Here is a 17,196-nt window from a genome sequence, read left to right on the forward strand (position 1 = left end):
ATGGTCGTCTTTAGTTACGGAAAAACGAAAAATATTAAAGAAAAGAAATTTTGATTGCATTAATTTTTGGTAAAGTTGAACATTGCTTTTAAATAATCTTAATTGTTTTGAAATTAGGGGAGAAAATTGTTTTTTTTTTTTTATTTTTTTGGAAATATTATTTGAAAATTTTACAGAGAATTTGCTAAAAATTTCAGTTTGCGAATTTTGCAAAACAATTCTTAATAATATAAGATGATGGGTTCATACTGACATTAGTTTTTGATATTTTTCAAATAAAAAGAAGATTTTCGTAATTTTTTGGCAGAAGAGGTTCTTGCAAAATTTGGGTAGTCTTGATGATTTTGATAGGATCAAAATATTCTTACAGCAATGTAATAAAGATTAATTGAGACTAAAATTAGTGGTTTTGATTCCATGGAAAAACTCGGAAGGAGAGGCAAGTAAAAAAGCATTCCTTCTTATAAAATATAATTTTTCCTCGCATTTATAAACTGATAAAATTTGAAACTCATCCAAGCTGAATTTCGGCAGTCATGAGGAATGCAAGTATGTGTTTACATCTTAGGCCAGTTTTTCATATCGCTATATAGTTCCTACGAATATTTAGCGTAAAGTATTTAAAATGGTTAATAATATACTAAAATTTAGTTTTAGTAAATTTAGCTAACATGTGGATTTTATTGTATATTTAATTTTATTCATTATTATTGCGCCTGACAAAAATTATTATGTACAGAACCTATTTAAATTATAAAAATTACTTAACGTGGCGAATTTTTCCATTATACACCTAAATTCCCGTAATTGAAAGTTTTTTCTCTATCTTGCTTTAATTTTAGGTTTTCAGATGATGGATCTATTAAATCCAAATTAGCCGGATTTAATACTGCCGAACCTGGAACTAAAGTATAATATTATACAAATAATTGAGTATTAATAAACCTGATTGTTATGGTCTTCAAAAATGTACACACGTTCAAACACTTATAGGAGATTCTGTTTTTTTCTTGTGCAACAAAAAGTAACTTCAAAGGTAACCAACGGTGATAATTTCCATATAACTCCAACCAATTTCAATTCAACTAATATTACAAAAGTATATAAGCAAAGATTAAAAAAAAATAAGAATTATGTGTTTTTTTTTAATTTAAACTTTGAATATTTTGTTTTTTCTTCTTAATGTTAAATAAAAATAAATCTTTTTAAGTATCTTTTTTCATACATAGATTTAAAATTAAAACATTAGCGGGCTAACATAATTTAATATTGAGGCTAAATTCAGAACCGAAAAAATTTAAAATAAAAGAAAAGACAATAAAAAAACAAAATAGATTATCATAATTTCTTACAAAAAAAAAAAAACAAAATCAAAATAAAATTGATGCTCGCTTAGCTGCTGAGGTTGTGTCTCTTAATGCTCTTTCAATAGATAACAAAAACTATTAAGAGGTACAACTTAATTTAAAATTTTTCTTAAAATAGACTTATTTTAAGAAAGTGTCTGTTTAATGAATTTTCGTTGCCTTATTGGTAATATAAATTCAGTAAAAAGGTGAGCTGCCAAATCAAAAATATTACCGAAATTAAAATATCTCCCCTTGTATGAAAAGTTTCTTATATACTTGAATTATTACTGCAAAATGGGGTCAATGATAATTTGACATTAACACTTAACACTATTTCACTTATAATCTATTTTAATAACTTGAACTTATTACAAGAGTAAGAAACTTCCGGCTATAACTAATTATTGGGGAAAATAATGATGAATAATAAAATAATAATGATGAAATTTTAAAATAAGTAAACTATGCAGCCTATGAACTGGATATATAATAAACCAAAATGGTGATTACCGAATTTGGTTTTATGAAAGAATTTTCTTTCATTAAATTTGAGGAATAATTGCATTGAAGGTGAATCCATTTAATGTTCTGTTCAATTATACTTTAAATCCCTGCGTATAAAAAAATCCCTATTCCTATATGAAAAAGAACGCTATTTAAATTTACTTTAGGATTTTTTTACATTTAAATTAACTGAATTGGTTTGTTGTCGCCTATTATGCCCGTGGTAAATTAAAATATTAACCGAATGTGCGCGTGCGTTAATGGAGAAACAATTCCAAATTGATGTCTCCTCATAATTTTATCATTTGTGTGCTGGTTTTATTTTCATATAATTTTTTGTCCACTAGGTATTTTCGTTTGTTTTTTCTGTACTTTTATTGCATTGTGTTAATTTTTCATTATCTTCTTATACACTGGACAACTTGAGATTGAAAATTTGTTATTAAAATTTGAAATTTTGTTAAAAAACTTGTAGGAATAAAATAAAGAAGTGGAAGTAAAACCTATTAATGAATTTTAACCTAAAGGGCATATATTATCGAAATTTCGGCTGCGAGATGAGAATGCCATTAAAATAATTTTCTTTTGTTTTTCTTTGTATTTTAATTTAAATTTTTTTTTTATAGATTTTGAGAAAACTTTGAGGAAATTTCATTATAATGAACTGAAATGTTTAGTTGTCATAAATATGCATATTTAAAGAGTATACATACACACACCCATACATAAAAATACAGAGAATATATTATGTTAGATAAAGCTCAAACCTATTTACCTATTTATTTTGGATCAAATAAAAAATGGAGCGTTTCTTATGCTTATTTTTATAATTAAATGTTACTATTATTTTTTTAATATTCAAAATTTCCATGTAACGGGGCTCATTTAGTATTATTAAAAACGAGATCTACATTTATATGAACATTAAGTTATCTATAAAGGTGCACACATTCATATACACATGAAAAGAATATGTAAGAATAATAAAAAAGTTAAGGAGTTATTAAGATTTTATTGCTTCTGGCTGTTATGCGATTGATACAACAATATTAAAAATGTTAATGCAATCAAGGCTGGAGTCAGCAGTTTATACAATAATATTAAAAATTTATTATATAAAAGCGAGTAAATTATAATAAAAGATTTTTTTTATGAAATTTTATTTTTATTTGACACCCTGTTAATATTTCAATTGTCGCTTCTATAACAAAGTTCATTTATGAGTTCAGCAATGTTAGGCAATGTGACAACGCCATTTGCCTTTTATTTCTTCAACTTTTGTTAATTTTCTTTTCGCTTTTTTTTGATATAACGCAAGACATCATTTAAAAATCGTTAAAAATTATAACATTGTAGTAAGTTGGGTAAATTTTAATGTTAATATTAATTTAATTAAAATAAGAAGTAGAAAACAAATTTGAGGATTTTTGGAGCATACAAATTTCAGAATTTTCATCTTGAAATCGAAAAAAATGAAATATGACGGGCTTTATAAAATTGCAATTTGCAGAGTTCAAAACTTTTCGATATGCTGGCAGGCTCTTTATAGATCAAGTCCGAAATCAATTAATACATGTAATGACACTTCAAACGTGCTGAGCAAGTTGTATTCATATTTACATTTATGAAAGAATGATTTAAAATCAGTTTGCATATCAAGTGCAGCTTTAAAAATTGTTTCATAAAACTGGAGATACCATTTAGTTAGAATGACTAGTTCTTGAAATCCAATTGCTTGATTTTTTTTTTAATTCCATTTAATATTACAATTTTATCTAAAATACTCTAATTAAATTTAACACTACTAGTACACCAAAGTTTGAGTAAAATAAGAATTTTAAATTCTTAACAAAATTGAAACAATCAAGTAAAACTTAATCAGATTTAATTTTTATATTATACAAAAATACTTACATAAATCGTTACACAAAACCGCAATGAAATGAAAAAAAAAAGAAATTTTTTTAATGTGAAACGTTAACCGTTTTTATGAATTTTTTGAATATTACAAAATTTTCATCTCAATTTCCAAAAAACGAAAAAAAAAATCAAATACTTAAAAAAGTACATGATTTGCTCTATTGAATAATTTAATGAATACCTAGATACTATGTGGATCCTCATATATAATGACTTAGATAATACATACATGCATATACTCGTATTTGGTACACTTATAAAAATATTTAAATAGCACTCACCTGTGAATTAATGTACATACTTACTATTATAAACACTTATACATACGTGAATATACAAAACTACTTTTATCTTTTGTTATCTTTAATTTTTTATAATTGCCTTACAATTAAGCAATTTGTATGGTTTTTATGCATAAAATTACACAGTAATCAACCCTTTTAATATTAAATTTCATTAATATTTTGTAAATATTATCTAAACCCTACAATTAATGGAATTTATTTAAGTAAGTTTTTCTTTTTGTGTACTATTACATATATTAAACGGGTATAATAAATTTCTTCTCTCTTTTGTAACCCTATATGCAATTAAAATTGTCGAATTTCATACTGAAATAATTCAATGCAATTGCGTACTGTTCCTGAGGAGTGAAAAGTGTCCTAGAGTCGGTTTGAACGTGAAAGTCGTTTTGTTGTGCAGTGATGTAAAATGGCGCAAGATTTGCAATTTATTTCGTAATTTGGTATTCCAAAACGGATTTAATTGGACATTGAACAATAATTTGTTAATAAAGAAAATTAAATTAATTTTAACAAATTTAATTAATTTTACATTGTTAAATAATAAAAATTTTCGTACGAAATGAATTTTGTACAATAAAGTGAAAAATTTATGGTGGTTCGAAATATCCGACGGCGTATTTTTTTGACATAATGTCTAAACAAAAATCGTAAGTTTTTGTAAAATTTTTTTTTAAATATATAGGTATTAAAAACCATTGAAAGAGAAAGATAGGCGGACCCAAACTGTAATTTTGTCAGATAACTTTAATTTTAAAAAATATTGGAATATATAAAAGTTAAATCGCAATTTTACAAATACTCAATTACACCAAATTGGACTCGAAAACCTTAGAGTTGATCTGGTTGAATTTTATTTACAAATTTTTCGGCTTATCTTGAGTTTTCACATTTGAAATAAGTTGATTTCTTCCTTAAAATAAATTGAATTTTCATAAGTTGTCTATGCCTGTGTATTCTGTAGTGTGCAGAGAAGTTTTAAATAAAAATAAAAAAATTATTAACGAAACATTGAAACCCATAATTTATCAAAATGCGATGTACTTTAAATAAATATAAAAAAAAAATAGATGACTATAGTCAAGCTAGTCATTTTAGTTTTTAGGTTAATTTATACAACTATCAAAAGTTACCACCAGAAATTTTTTTTCGTTAGCATAGAGGGCAACCTTTTTGGTTGAATGAAATTTTTTATCTTATATGAAGAAAAGGAAGAAAATTTGGTTTTGTTTTTAGATACAAAAATTTTAGTCTTAAAAACTCTTAAAATCATCCGACTATGAAATTGATATGTAAAACAGAAGTAGGTTTTATTTTAATAAGAAAAAATTGTTAAAATATTTTGGAAATTAAAGAAATTTTTTAATAACGAATTTATAGTTATTACATAATATGTAGGAGAAAAGGATTATTCTTGATTGTAAAGAAATTCTCCGGAATCCACAGCAAGAACAGTTTTAATTAAATAATTCAAATAAGGGAAAAAATGTATAAAGTTTTCTTTGTATTCTAACAAAATTAACTCTTGCAGTCAGTAAATTTTAAATTTGGTTACAACGCTAAAATTCTATAATTTCTTATATTCCGTTTAATCCGATTATAATATGTGTCCATGTTATTAGAAAATGCTTATTTCCTTAAATTTGAAATTAATAAAAACAGAAACGTGTGTTCAGAAAAACAAAAGTTATTGGTTTCAGTTAAGTTCGGAAAAGAAAAAAATTTTAATCGTTTTGCCTAAAGACTCGTTTTTTTACCGACAACATTCGTCTATTTTGAGGATGTAACATATGAAGAAATTTTCTTTTATTAAATTTTTAATTTTATTAAATTTAGAGTGTCTTAAGTATTTGTTTAGAGTGTCATAATAATGTATGCATAGATTTGGAAAAAAAATGTGTGTCGCCAAACAAAGTGTTTTTCATATATTTTGAAAATTTTTTGCCGACATAGGCTCCGACAATTTAATATTTATGTTGAATTTTGTTAGCCGGGGACTTAGCGGCATATTTTACTATATATATGTACATATTCCAAAACATGGTTTACTTATGTTTGTGTGTTTCGCCTAATGTCAAAGTCCTATAAATCGATTGTTTCGATTTTAAAACACAATAATTGCGAATGAAATTTGCAATAAGCGTCTATTATAGCATATATTTTATTAAATAAAATTAAAATATTATTCCGGAGTGTTCGAATTAATTTATTCAATTCGATTTTGTTTCGGCTTCAAATTTTAGATAAACAAAAGCATTTATCAATATTATATTTTCAAATTACCTTTTGAAAAAAAATTTAAATTATAACAAAAGTATGCTATATTACTATACACCAACATAAACCTAACAACATAATATATTATGATCTATTGTAATACAGGGCCATATTTTTTTTCGTACCAATTGAATTAAAGGAAAATTACTTTGACCACAAAGTCTTTATACATTATTTGTAATTAAAAAAAAATATAATTTGTATATAAATGTATTACTTATAAACAAATTAAAGTGTCCAGAACGAAAATCTATATGCAATATACTAAAAAAGATAAAAAAAAATTGTGCTTATAGAATGAAAATGTTAATCCTTGTATATCTACCCTATAAGGATTGAGAATATTTTTTATTTTTCGTATTTTTATGTTTATGCCCAACTCACCCTTGAGTTATTGAGGGCAATTTTCATTCAACTTGAGAATTGAATTTGTAAATTTCTTCTTCTTTTTTTTTTAATATATTCATTTTATTACATAAGGCAATATGCAAACAGGCTGGCAGTAAAAAATTTAAATGTAAAGGCTTAAAAACAAAAACGCATGTTTATATTTTTTTTATTAAACAATTTTTTTTTCTTTTATTCACCATTGTTGTATAGATTATTATTATTGTGTAGTACACGGATTGCTGATATATTCATATATGAATACATAGTTAACTTCCTCAATTGCATTTAAAATATTTTTTTTTTTTTTAATTAGGGTGCTTTCTTTTCAATTCAAAAATGAAATGTATATGTGTAACTATACGATATCAGGCATATGTATTCGCACATTTATATACATTATATACTATATCTCTATGTATATAATTTATACAATAAGCAAACCTATATACATATAATACAATGCAATTGAGTGCATTTGTTACGCTTAAACTGCACAAAGGGTTAAACCGACCGATTGAGGACGAGCTTTTTTTTTATTTTTACCATTCATTCCATTATCGCTAGTAAAAAAATTGATTTTTGATCATAAATTATACTATTTAAAAAACTAAAATGAATGAATATTTACAGCTTGTATATAATGCACATTGTATAAAATATCATGGAAATACTTATGTATATATTATGAATGTAATTATTATGTATATTGCTTTTATGTATATTCAAACATATATGTGAAAGTATCCGCGCGTTTAACAGGCATAAAGATAAAACAGTAGTGATAATGCGTCATCTACTGTATATTAAAGTTATAAATTAGTGCGGGATATAAACGTGAGCCATAAATTCTCCAATGTAAGTGCATAGTATAATGTACAACTTACTGTAATTATATTTTATACAATTTGTTGGGGATCTTTTATTGGCTTTTGCTCTAATTTTTTTCCCTTATTATTTTCTTTGTATAATTATAATGTTTTTTCTTGTACTGTTTTCACTTCTTAATGGTCTAATTTTTTCGCAGAATTTTCTATTTTATTGCAAAATTATGCACATATTAACCATATAATGTGTACATAAGTATGTGTCTGAATATAATATAAGTATATATGTATGTGTTTGTAAATGCATTTAATGTGTAAATTCGAAAATATATGAAAATTAAGTTTCACTGAAATTACTGAAAAATTAGAATTGAATTGGTTGTTCTTTGAATTTGTTTTTGATTTTCTTTTCTTATGATGTGAAAAATAAAAATTATTCTTTAAGAATTATGAGTTCTCCTTTTAAAATGGAATGGCGGAAAAATAAGTTTTTTTTTTGTATTAAATTTTATAAAGCAAAATGAATTTCTTGTGATTGTGATGAATTTGTTCTAATTTCATAATTTTTGTTCTCGATATAGCAACTTTTTTAGATGAATACTAACGTAGGAGAACAAAAATTGAGTTTTCGATATGAGCTGTATTAGTTCTTACTTACTCATCCATTATAAAACGGAGGCCACTTTTCCTATTAGCAAGTCATTTTAAATATAAAATTGCACTTGACACTATATACAATTCAAATTGTAGATCCATGTTGCTAAACATAATCTGACTTTAGTTAAATTGCTGGAAATTCTTTTTACGAAAATTCAAATTACTATAAAAATAGTTTCATTTAGATTATGTTTCAAAATACTAACTTTCTTGTAAAATGTTTCAGAAAGAAAACTGCTGATAATTGTTGAGACCTAAAACTCCTAAACTGTATACCTTCGTAAATTTTATCGACTTTGTAAATGCACCTGATATATTATTTATGACAATTTTTAATTAAATAACGAGATATTGAGTTGATATAAGTCTAATAAAAAAAATTCAGTTTGATATAGGACTTATTCTAAACTAAAGAATGCATGTTTTTTTAACATTCACTAAAGAACAGCATGTTAATTAACAAACTTTTATATTCTTCCTCTAATATCAAGGGAATTTTTAGTTATAAATTTGTCATTTCACATTGTTATAGTTAAAAGCTTATTTAGGAACATATGTATGTTTAAAATTTGATTTTTTCTTTTTGGGTAGATGAATATGGAAAAGTATAGAGTGGTCACAAATTTGTGAGGAAACTTTTATGACTAAAAGTTACTCTGAGAACATAATTTGATCAATGTACTTAATTTTCTCAATTTGGTACACTTATATCGTTTTTATTTAAATTTTTAAAATAGATATGTATAATACAAGTTTCAAAAAAAATTCAGAAGCTAATTACTAGAATTTTATAAAATCCTGTATAAAACAAAACAAATTCAGCAAAAATGTCTTATAAATTTTATATACAGATGAGGTCTTTTTTCCACAAAATTTTACAGATTTGTTTTAATTTACAAAATTGTTTAGAATATTAACTTATAATAAATAACCTTAAGAACACACTTAAAAAATACAAGGTGCAAATTTATTTACATACTACTCTTAAAATTTCAACAAATCCCAGGAAGTGGCATATTGAGTACTATAGGTATTTAATTTGTTTTTTCATTCACTTAATTTCCGATTCTAAAATTTTTAATGTGAAAAACGTTCCGCAATTTAAAAATTTTTGGCTTTAAACTTAAAAAAGAAGATCTAGGTAGATTATGTTATACATAATATATTCATGTAGGTTTATTTTACCTTGTGTATTAAATCACTCAATTTTGTATTTACAAATTGAAATTAAATTTTCACTCATTTACTTTCTGTTCTTAAGCTTAAATTTCTAATAGAATTATTGTATTGCATTACTTGAAATATAAATTCATGTATATATAAATTGCTTTAGGGGCGGAGCAAAGTAATACTTTTTATATGCACACTTGTAAACTGAAACATAATAGCTTTTAGGCATATGAAAAGAAAATTTTCAAAGAGCACAAAATTGTGTGATATGAGTGAAAATTCGATGCGAGATTTTGTGTATTTCTTTTATTTTGACTCTTTATTTAATTCATTCTTGTGTTTGTTTAATGTAATGTAAACGGATGTAATGTAGTGTTAGTGTAAATGAATTGAAAACAAACGTGACGTGCAGATATAAAGTGAAATAATTTAAATATGGACGGTAAAAAGGGCGTTTCTTTATTTACTCTATATAAATGTAAAATGGAAAAAAAGAAAAAGAAAAATTATGCAATAAATTGGATAAATTTTTGTTTTGCGGAAGCGTAAATTAAATTGAGAATTTTCAAGCATAAAAAAAAACATTCTCTATAGTTTCTTTTTTATTAAATAGAAATTTGAGTTACTTTTCTCAATTAACATTATCGAAGAGTAGTAATTGCAGCGGGTTGGAAATTAAGAGAAATTTAATTTATTAAAATAATCGATTTTTTTAGAAGTAATTTGTTCACTAAAAAATTTCTTGAAGAAATTTTTTGAAGTAACTAGAATAATTTTTTTTTTGTTTTTGAAAATTGAATAAGGTAAAATTGGAGCAATGTTTTAATATTCTAAATTTTTTTACAAATTAAAAATGATAATTAATCATTTTGAAAATTAATTTTGTTCGAATATTATTGTTATATTGATTTGATTTGTATTAAACATCTTATAGACTTGCCATACTCATAACCAAATCTAGGAAATAAAAAATTTTTTGAAATTTAATATTCATAGTAATAAACTAAATAACTGTAAGTAAAACAAACGCTTAAAGATCTTAAAAGTTCAAAAAAAAAATGAAATTAAAAAAATGAAAATGCTAAAAGAAAAGCCACCACAAAAATTTATAATTCCATTAATAATCATCCAGTAATTTCCATCAGAAAATTATATTTTCTCCATAAAAACTACTCATATACGACTTCCTGTAACCATTATAACAGGTATATAACCATTAAATTAGAAAATTATTCAAATAATCGCACACTTATACATTCAAATAAATCCAAATGAAAACTATACACATTAAATAGCTATATTATGTTTGTATGATTGTGTACAATGAAACTCAGATTATTTTTTATTCGTTCAGTTTATTTTGAAAAAAAAAAAACAACAAACAATATATGAAAATGGTGAATATAAAAAAAATTTGACATCAATCAATATCATGAAATTCTTTACAATAATCATTGTCCAATTCAAAGCTTAAATAATGTGTTTTTTTTTCTGATTCAATAAACGGCAACAACGACACAAAATAATAATAACGACTACTGGTAATAAAACTCACCTTTTCCATGTTGATTTTTTTATTTTTAATGTACATTTCACATTTCACTCTATGTACACACATAAAAACATGTTATACTTTAGAATAAAATATGTATTTCGAATTTTCGACAGCTATATAATGCAATACCATCAGTAGCATTACTCTTAAATACAAAAAAAAATATCAAACAGAAGCGCTATACTTATTTTTGTATTCTTATTAGGTGTATACATATTAACAATCGACCAGTTCATAAAACTATGTAATTTTATACTCATATAAAATATATACAGTAAATGAGTAAAATTATAACACCGCACAAACACAACTTTATTTCAAACACAGTATGTTCAATATAAGTTTGAGTAAAATTTTTTTTGAAAAAAAATTTTAATTCCATTTTATATTTACTTCATTCAAAGTTTGTAAAGATGTGTATGAAAAATAGGTGAAAAGGTGTTAAAATCTTTAGACATTGTATAACAGTGTATGTTAAAACTCAAAATTAAAGAAAATCTCATAAATTTTTAACAGTATTAGTTTCATACTTTTATATATCGTACATACTTTCGTGTATCGTACTCTTTCAATTTCTTTTATATACGGTAAACTTCAACACATTCAAAACAAAAAAACTTTATATAAAAATTTACCTTTTTCGTTTTGTCAAATTGACAAGCACAATTATTGGATAAAGTGAGATAGATAGTGTATAAGGGAAAAATAGAATGAAATGAAAATATGATTGTTCTTAAAGTAATTTGACAGGGTTAAACCGAGTTCGAGAGGATTTTATAAATTCAGTTTATTGTCGGATGTTGAAATGAATGTTTAAACTGATAATTTAAGTAGAGAATCCGGGTTTAATAAAAAAAAAAAAAGTGAAGTGAAGAGGATTAAATTTCAAATGATTATGTGTACAATAATAAATTAAAACATATTTTAAATTTTGTTTAAATGCATAAAAAATAAATTATATTAAAAAAATAAGATTTTGAAACAAGAAATAATTTGTGTACAAGAAAGTTTGAAAATATTTTATTAAAAATTTATTTACAAAAAAAAAAACAGAAAAAAAATTGTTTAAAAAACTGATTGCATTGTTAAAAGAAATTTATTTTATAACATGTTAGTCGGACCAAATATTGAAAGTGATTTTGGAAAATTACCAACAACACCTTGGCATATGAAACATATACCTTTATTACCATCTGATGGGGGATTAATTTCGCCCTCATCATTACCATTACCAACGTCAACAGGTAAAAGTTAAAAAACCAGAAGATTTAACCCAATATTAATGTTTTTTGGGGTTATTTAATTTTTTTTTTTAATTTTTAACGTAACAAACCCGACGGGATTTTTAATATTGTTTGGTTTATATAATTTTAAAATATTTTGTCTGAATTGAAATGTGGGTGTAAACATAGTTTTATTTTAAAATACTTAAGTAAGAATAATATTTATATTGGATATTGATATTGAAGTACTTTTAGTGAAATAACATAAGATTGTCTTTTATTAAAACTTTGTTTGAAAGAAATCATTATGTAAGAAATGGATTCTTTCCTTATGCAACCAATAGAAAGTCACTTGTTCAAGAAAATAGAAAAAAGCTATTATTAAAAATTTAGATAAACCTACAATATTTTATTGTAGTTCCATATAAAATATCTACCTAATTGCAAACTAAAATTTAAAGGTATTGTGAGCAAATTATGCACAACGTGCTTTCTATTGTGCATATCAGCAATAAACTTATTTTGAAAATCAAAAATTATGACGTTTATTGTCTTATAAACGTAAGTTGTAAGCGAATAGTGAATTTGCAAAATAATTTGACTAATAATAACTTTCGAATTCCTCACGAATTCTTATAAGAAAAAGTTACTCAAAGAAAGTAATTTTTTTTGTAAAATCAGAATCTTGTTAGCTTGAGTATTGCATTTCACACTTTTGATTTATTTTATTGACTTAGATTTAAAGAGTATAAGTAAGTAAATAAAACTCGTTATAATGGTTTCAAGATACAGATTCGAATATAGAACTAAAGTACCTACAAAATTTTGTTATTGTATCAAAGAAATTAAAAAATATTTTGTTGTTTTTCTTTTAAATGAAAACAGAATTTGCTTAAATTAACAGAATACACTTAAATTTTAATGAAATTAAGTTCATCTTTGCTTTCACTAAAAGTTCATTTTCACATGTTCACAAATATTAAGGATGTGTCGCCTTTATCGCACAAATAATTCTTCTTCAAATTCAAAATTTGAAAAGTTGAAAAAAACAATGAAATTTAAAATATCATGGAATGCATAAAATAAAAATTACGGAAAATTTGTTCAAAATAAGGTCTGCATGGCAGACTATGATTTTATACTTTTTTGTACCAATCATTTGTGAATATTTATTACAACTTACATATTTATTACATATGTATGTGAATATTTGCTATTTTTTTCTTAACATGTTCACCAATATTCTTTTAAACGCATCATTTCGGGTGAATGCATAAATTTTGTAATTTTTAGGATAAATTTCAATTCGAATATAAAATTTTTCAATTTAGAAATTCTATACTAAAAACCTCAAAACTTTTAAAGAATAATCCCGCCTCCCCCCTTACTAATTCAAGTTATACGCCTAAAACAATATGAGTGATATTTAAAAAAAAATTTACATAAAATTATATAAAATTTTGTGCTATATGCTAAAGAAAGATCGGAGATAGCAATTTGAAACTAAATAGGTATATACATTTAAGACTAAAATTAAATAATATTTTGTCTAGGAGCATTGCGAAGTCTTTAAAATAATTTATAAAAAATTATTGCAACAAAAGAATGCACTTCTATAAGCTCAACATTTTTTAAACGATTTTGTGGAATTGTAATCAGCTGTTGAGATATTTTTGCTATTTAATATTTAAAAAAATTTAAGAGACTTTAATAAAATAATTATTTGGCTTATTTTTGTGAAATCTATAATCTATACAAACATTTGAAGTGTTGCAACAATATATTTAGGTATTTATTACATAATAAGTTTTTTATATTGTTAAAATTTTATGTGTCCGTTTCCTTTTCCTTAAGTGTTAAGAATAGGAATTATTAATATGTAAACAACAATGCAAATTAATGTTAAGTTAAATAATTTGTTATCAATATGACGCGTGAATCAAATTATAATTGGATTATTAGAATGCTTATTGATGTTATGAGAATGGCAGTACTTTCGATGTATCTATAATTATAAAGTTAACGCTAAATAACTTTAATGAATAATAACAGCTTTCTTGATATATTTGCTTAACTGGTCAAAAACAATATTTTAATTTTATAAAAATAATAAAAATCCTAATTCTTCGTTCATTTTTCCAGTTGGAGTTCCACCAATTCTACCAATGGCGGGTGTACCTCCATCTGGTGCATTTGTACACGGTACTAATCCGACATCATTGCAGTTAGCTGAACAGCATAGAATTTTAGAATTGTCAAAATTCGGGCTAAGAGATTATAACTTAGCTCAGCATGTTTTAAATCAACAGGGAACTGTTTCAAAAATACTAAGTAAAATTTTAATTAAACAAATTAAATATATACAATATAGAATAACAAATAAATTTTATAGATTCATTGCGTCCAGCTGGTTTAATAGGTGGTTCAAAACCAAAAGTAGCAACACCGGCAGTGGTTTCAAAGATTGAACAATATAAAAGAGAAAATCCTACAATATTTGCATGGGAAATAAGAGAAAGATTAATATCAGACGGTAAAATTTAAGTTCAATTGAAAGTATTTTGGAATGAAATAGGAATTTTTTTCATTGAATATTTTAGAGGTATGTACTAATGCAACAGCACCATCAGTTTCATCTATTAATAGAATTTTAAGAAATCGTGCAGCAGAAAGGGCTGCAGCTGAATTTGCTCGGGTCACAGGTTATGGTATTTATCCGCATTCACCATATGGCAGCTTCAGTTGGCCACCAAATTCCATCTCCCCAGGACACATGTGGCCAGCGCCTAGAATACCTTTATTTAGTATTTCCTCTACAGGAACATTAAGAACAACTTCACCAGATTCTGGCAGTAATGACAGTTTAGGATCACCACATTCTGAGAGACTAATAGGTAATTATCACGAAATAGTGTAATTTCTACATTTGTCTTCTAAAATCTCATATCTAATTTTGAAATTTTCTTATTTGTTTTGATTTTAAATTGAACATAAAAGATGTCGAGGGCGAAGATTATGATTCCCTGGATGAGGATGATGATGGGCAGCCAAAATTTCGAAGAAATCGAACAACTTTTACTCCTGAACAACTAGAAGAGCTTGAAAAAGAATTTGAAAAATCACATTATCCCTGTGTAACGGCTAGGGAGCGGCTAGCAATGCGTACATCATTAAGTGAGGCTAGAGTTCAGGTAGGGATTCTTTTAACCATATCTTAATCGATTCATTATTCACTCTTTTTTCTTGACTATGGTTTGAAATTTTCTTATTTTTTTTTTAATTTTTTCTCTATATGATGCGGTTCTTTCACATATTCTTAATTGTCATTTGTAAGATTTAATGCTTTTTCTTAAATTAGTTTAAAGACAAAAAAAATCAATGTAGCTAAAACAAGTAATTTTTCTAACACGAAACGCACAAAGTTAAATGTTTTGTCCATTTTATTTTTTTGAAAAACTAACCATAAATTCGATTCGCATTGATTAATCAATCACAGGTTTGGTTTTCCAACAGACGAGCAAAGGAGAGACGTCATCAGCGTGTGAAATTATTGAAGCAGCAGGATCAACCAATGGCGACTGTAACATCATCGCATCCTGTGAATCAGCATCAAACATCAACCCAGCAAACGGCGTCACATTATCAATTGAATCTATCACACCATCTAAATTGCGACCTGACATCACAACATCAATCTATAAACAGCACGAACCCATCAATAACAACGATAAACAACAACAATTCAATTATCAATCAAAACCTATGTTCGAAAACAGCAACGTTCTTAACGACACCAACAATATCAACGTCGACAACAACAATAACACCAACAACAATAACCACATCATCAACTTCAGAAACAGTAGCATTAGTAACGTCAACAGCAACGTCAATTCAGAATCAACAAATCTCACCAATAACAGCAGAAAAATATTCAAAGAACACCAATTACCTTCAAAGATTACATCAACAAAATTTCCAGCAGTCTTTGCCGAAAAATATCACCCATACAAAAATGTTACAAGAGAATACCGAAGCAACAATAATGCAACAACAATTATTGCGGCAGACAGAAATATCACATCAGCAGCATCAATTGCAGCAAGCCCAACAACACCAATCAACAATTCAAATACAACCAAAGATAGCAACACAACATCATATATCAAGCACAGCATCAATTCCATTATCAATGGGAGGTGAAAATAGTGCTTTTAGATCATTAGTGCATCCATCAGCGGCTGCATTTACTTTAGGGCTGTTTCGACATTATATAAATGAAACTTTAAATAATAGCAGTAAAGGATATTTAGAAAATAATATTAAAAATAATGATAATGACGATGACGATGATGTTGTAAATGTTGATGATGAAGTTAGAGAAGATATTGAGTGTTAAAATACGTATACTATTATATACCTACTTTAGGTCTTCATACATTCACATATACCTTAACATGGATTATTTTTTGTTTATATTCCTAACTATCCTGTGTATAAACTTAGTATTTTGTTGTGCAATTTATTTTTTTCATTTTTATAATTTGTTTAGTTTTTAGAAGTGTGTAATTTTTATTACTATATGTTAGAAAATAGATGATTGTAAGGTAGTAAGTAGGAGCAAATATATTAAATTTTTCCAAAACTATAGTTATGTTTAAGTGTAATGTGAGAATACTATATATGTAAAATTATTATATTAAACAATTTAAAAACGCTATATTCTAAATTAAATAAAATAAATAGAGAAATATAAAAATTTAAATAAATTTGTCTTTAAATTGTTAGAGAAGAAAGGTGTGATATTGCTATAAGGTGTAATTCAAAATGCGTGAAATCCTGGATGAGATCAGTGGAATTCGTAGTGTATGGTGGGGTATAACATTTTAAACCTATCGTGTTGTCTTAATATGCATATACGAGTTAATTTATAAATTTAGTCTAGTAACTTAAAGAACAAAGGTTGATTCTGAATGAGGAAAGATAGTCTTGGGTTGGAAATTTAAAAATTTAAGGAGTAAAATT

At 25.4% G+C, this 17,196-nt stretch overlaps 1 protein-coding gene across 1 annotated transcript; it reads left to right on the forward strand.

Annotated features, from left to right (window-relative positions):
* Positions 1-11,754: 11,754 nt before the first annotated feature.
* On the forward strand, positions 11,755-16,570 carry LOC129605994 (paired box protein Pax-6-like). The gene is made up of 6 exons (XM_055516037.1): positions 11,755-12,192; positions 14,314-14,502; positions 14,564-14,704; positions 14,772-15,073; positions 15,168-15,362; positions 15,668-16,570. Exons 1-6 carry the CDS (start codon positions 12,057-12,059, stop codon positions 16,568-16,570), a joined length of 1,866 nt encoding a protein of 621 aa, XP_055372012.1. The 5' UTR covers positions 11,755-12,056.
* The last annotated feature ends 626 nt before the right edge of the window (positions 16,571-17,196 follow it).

Source organism: Condylostylus longicornis, unplaced genomic scaffold (assembly GCF_029603195.1).
Source record: "Condylostylus longicornis isolate FDR11 unplaced genomic scaffold, ASM2960319v2 ptg000016l, whole genome shotgun sequence".
Classification (NCBI taxonomy): domain Eukaryota; kingdom Metazoa; phylum Arthropoda; class Insecta; order Diptera; family Dolichopodidae; genus Condylostylus; species Condylostylus longicornis.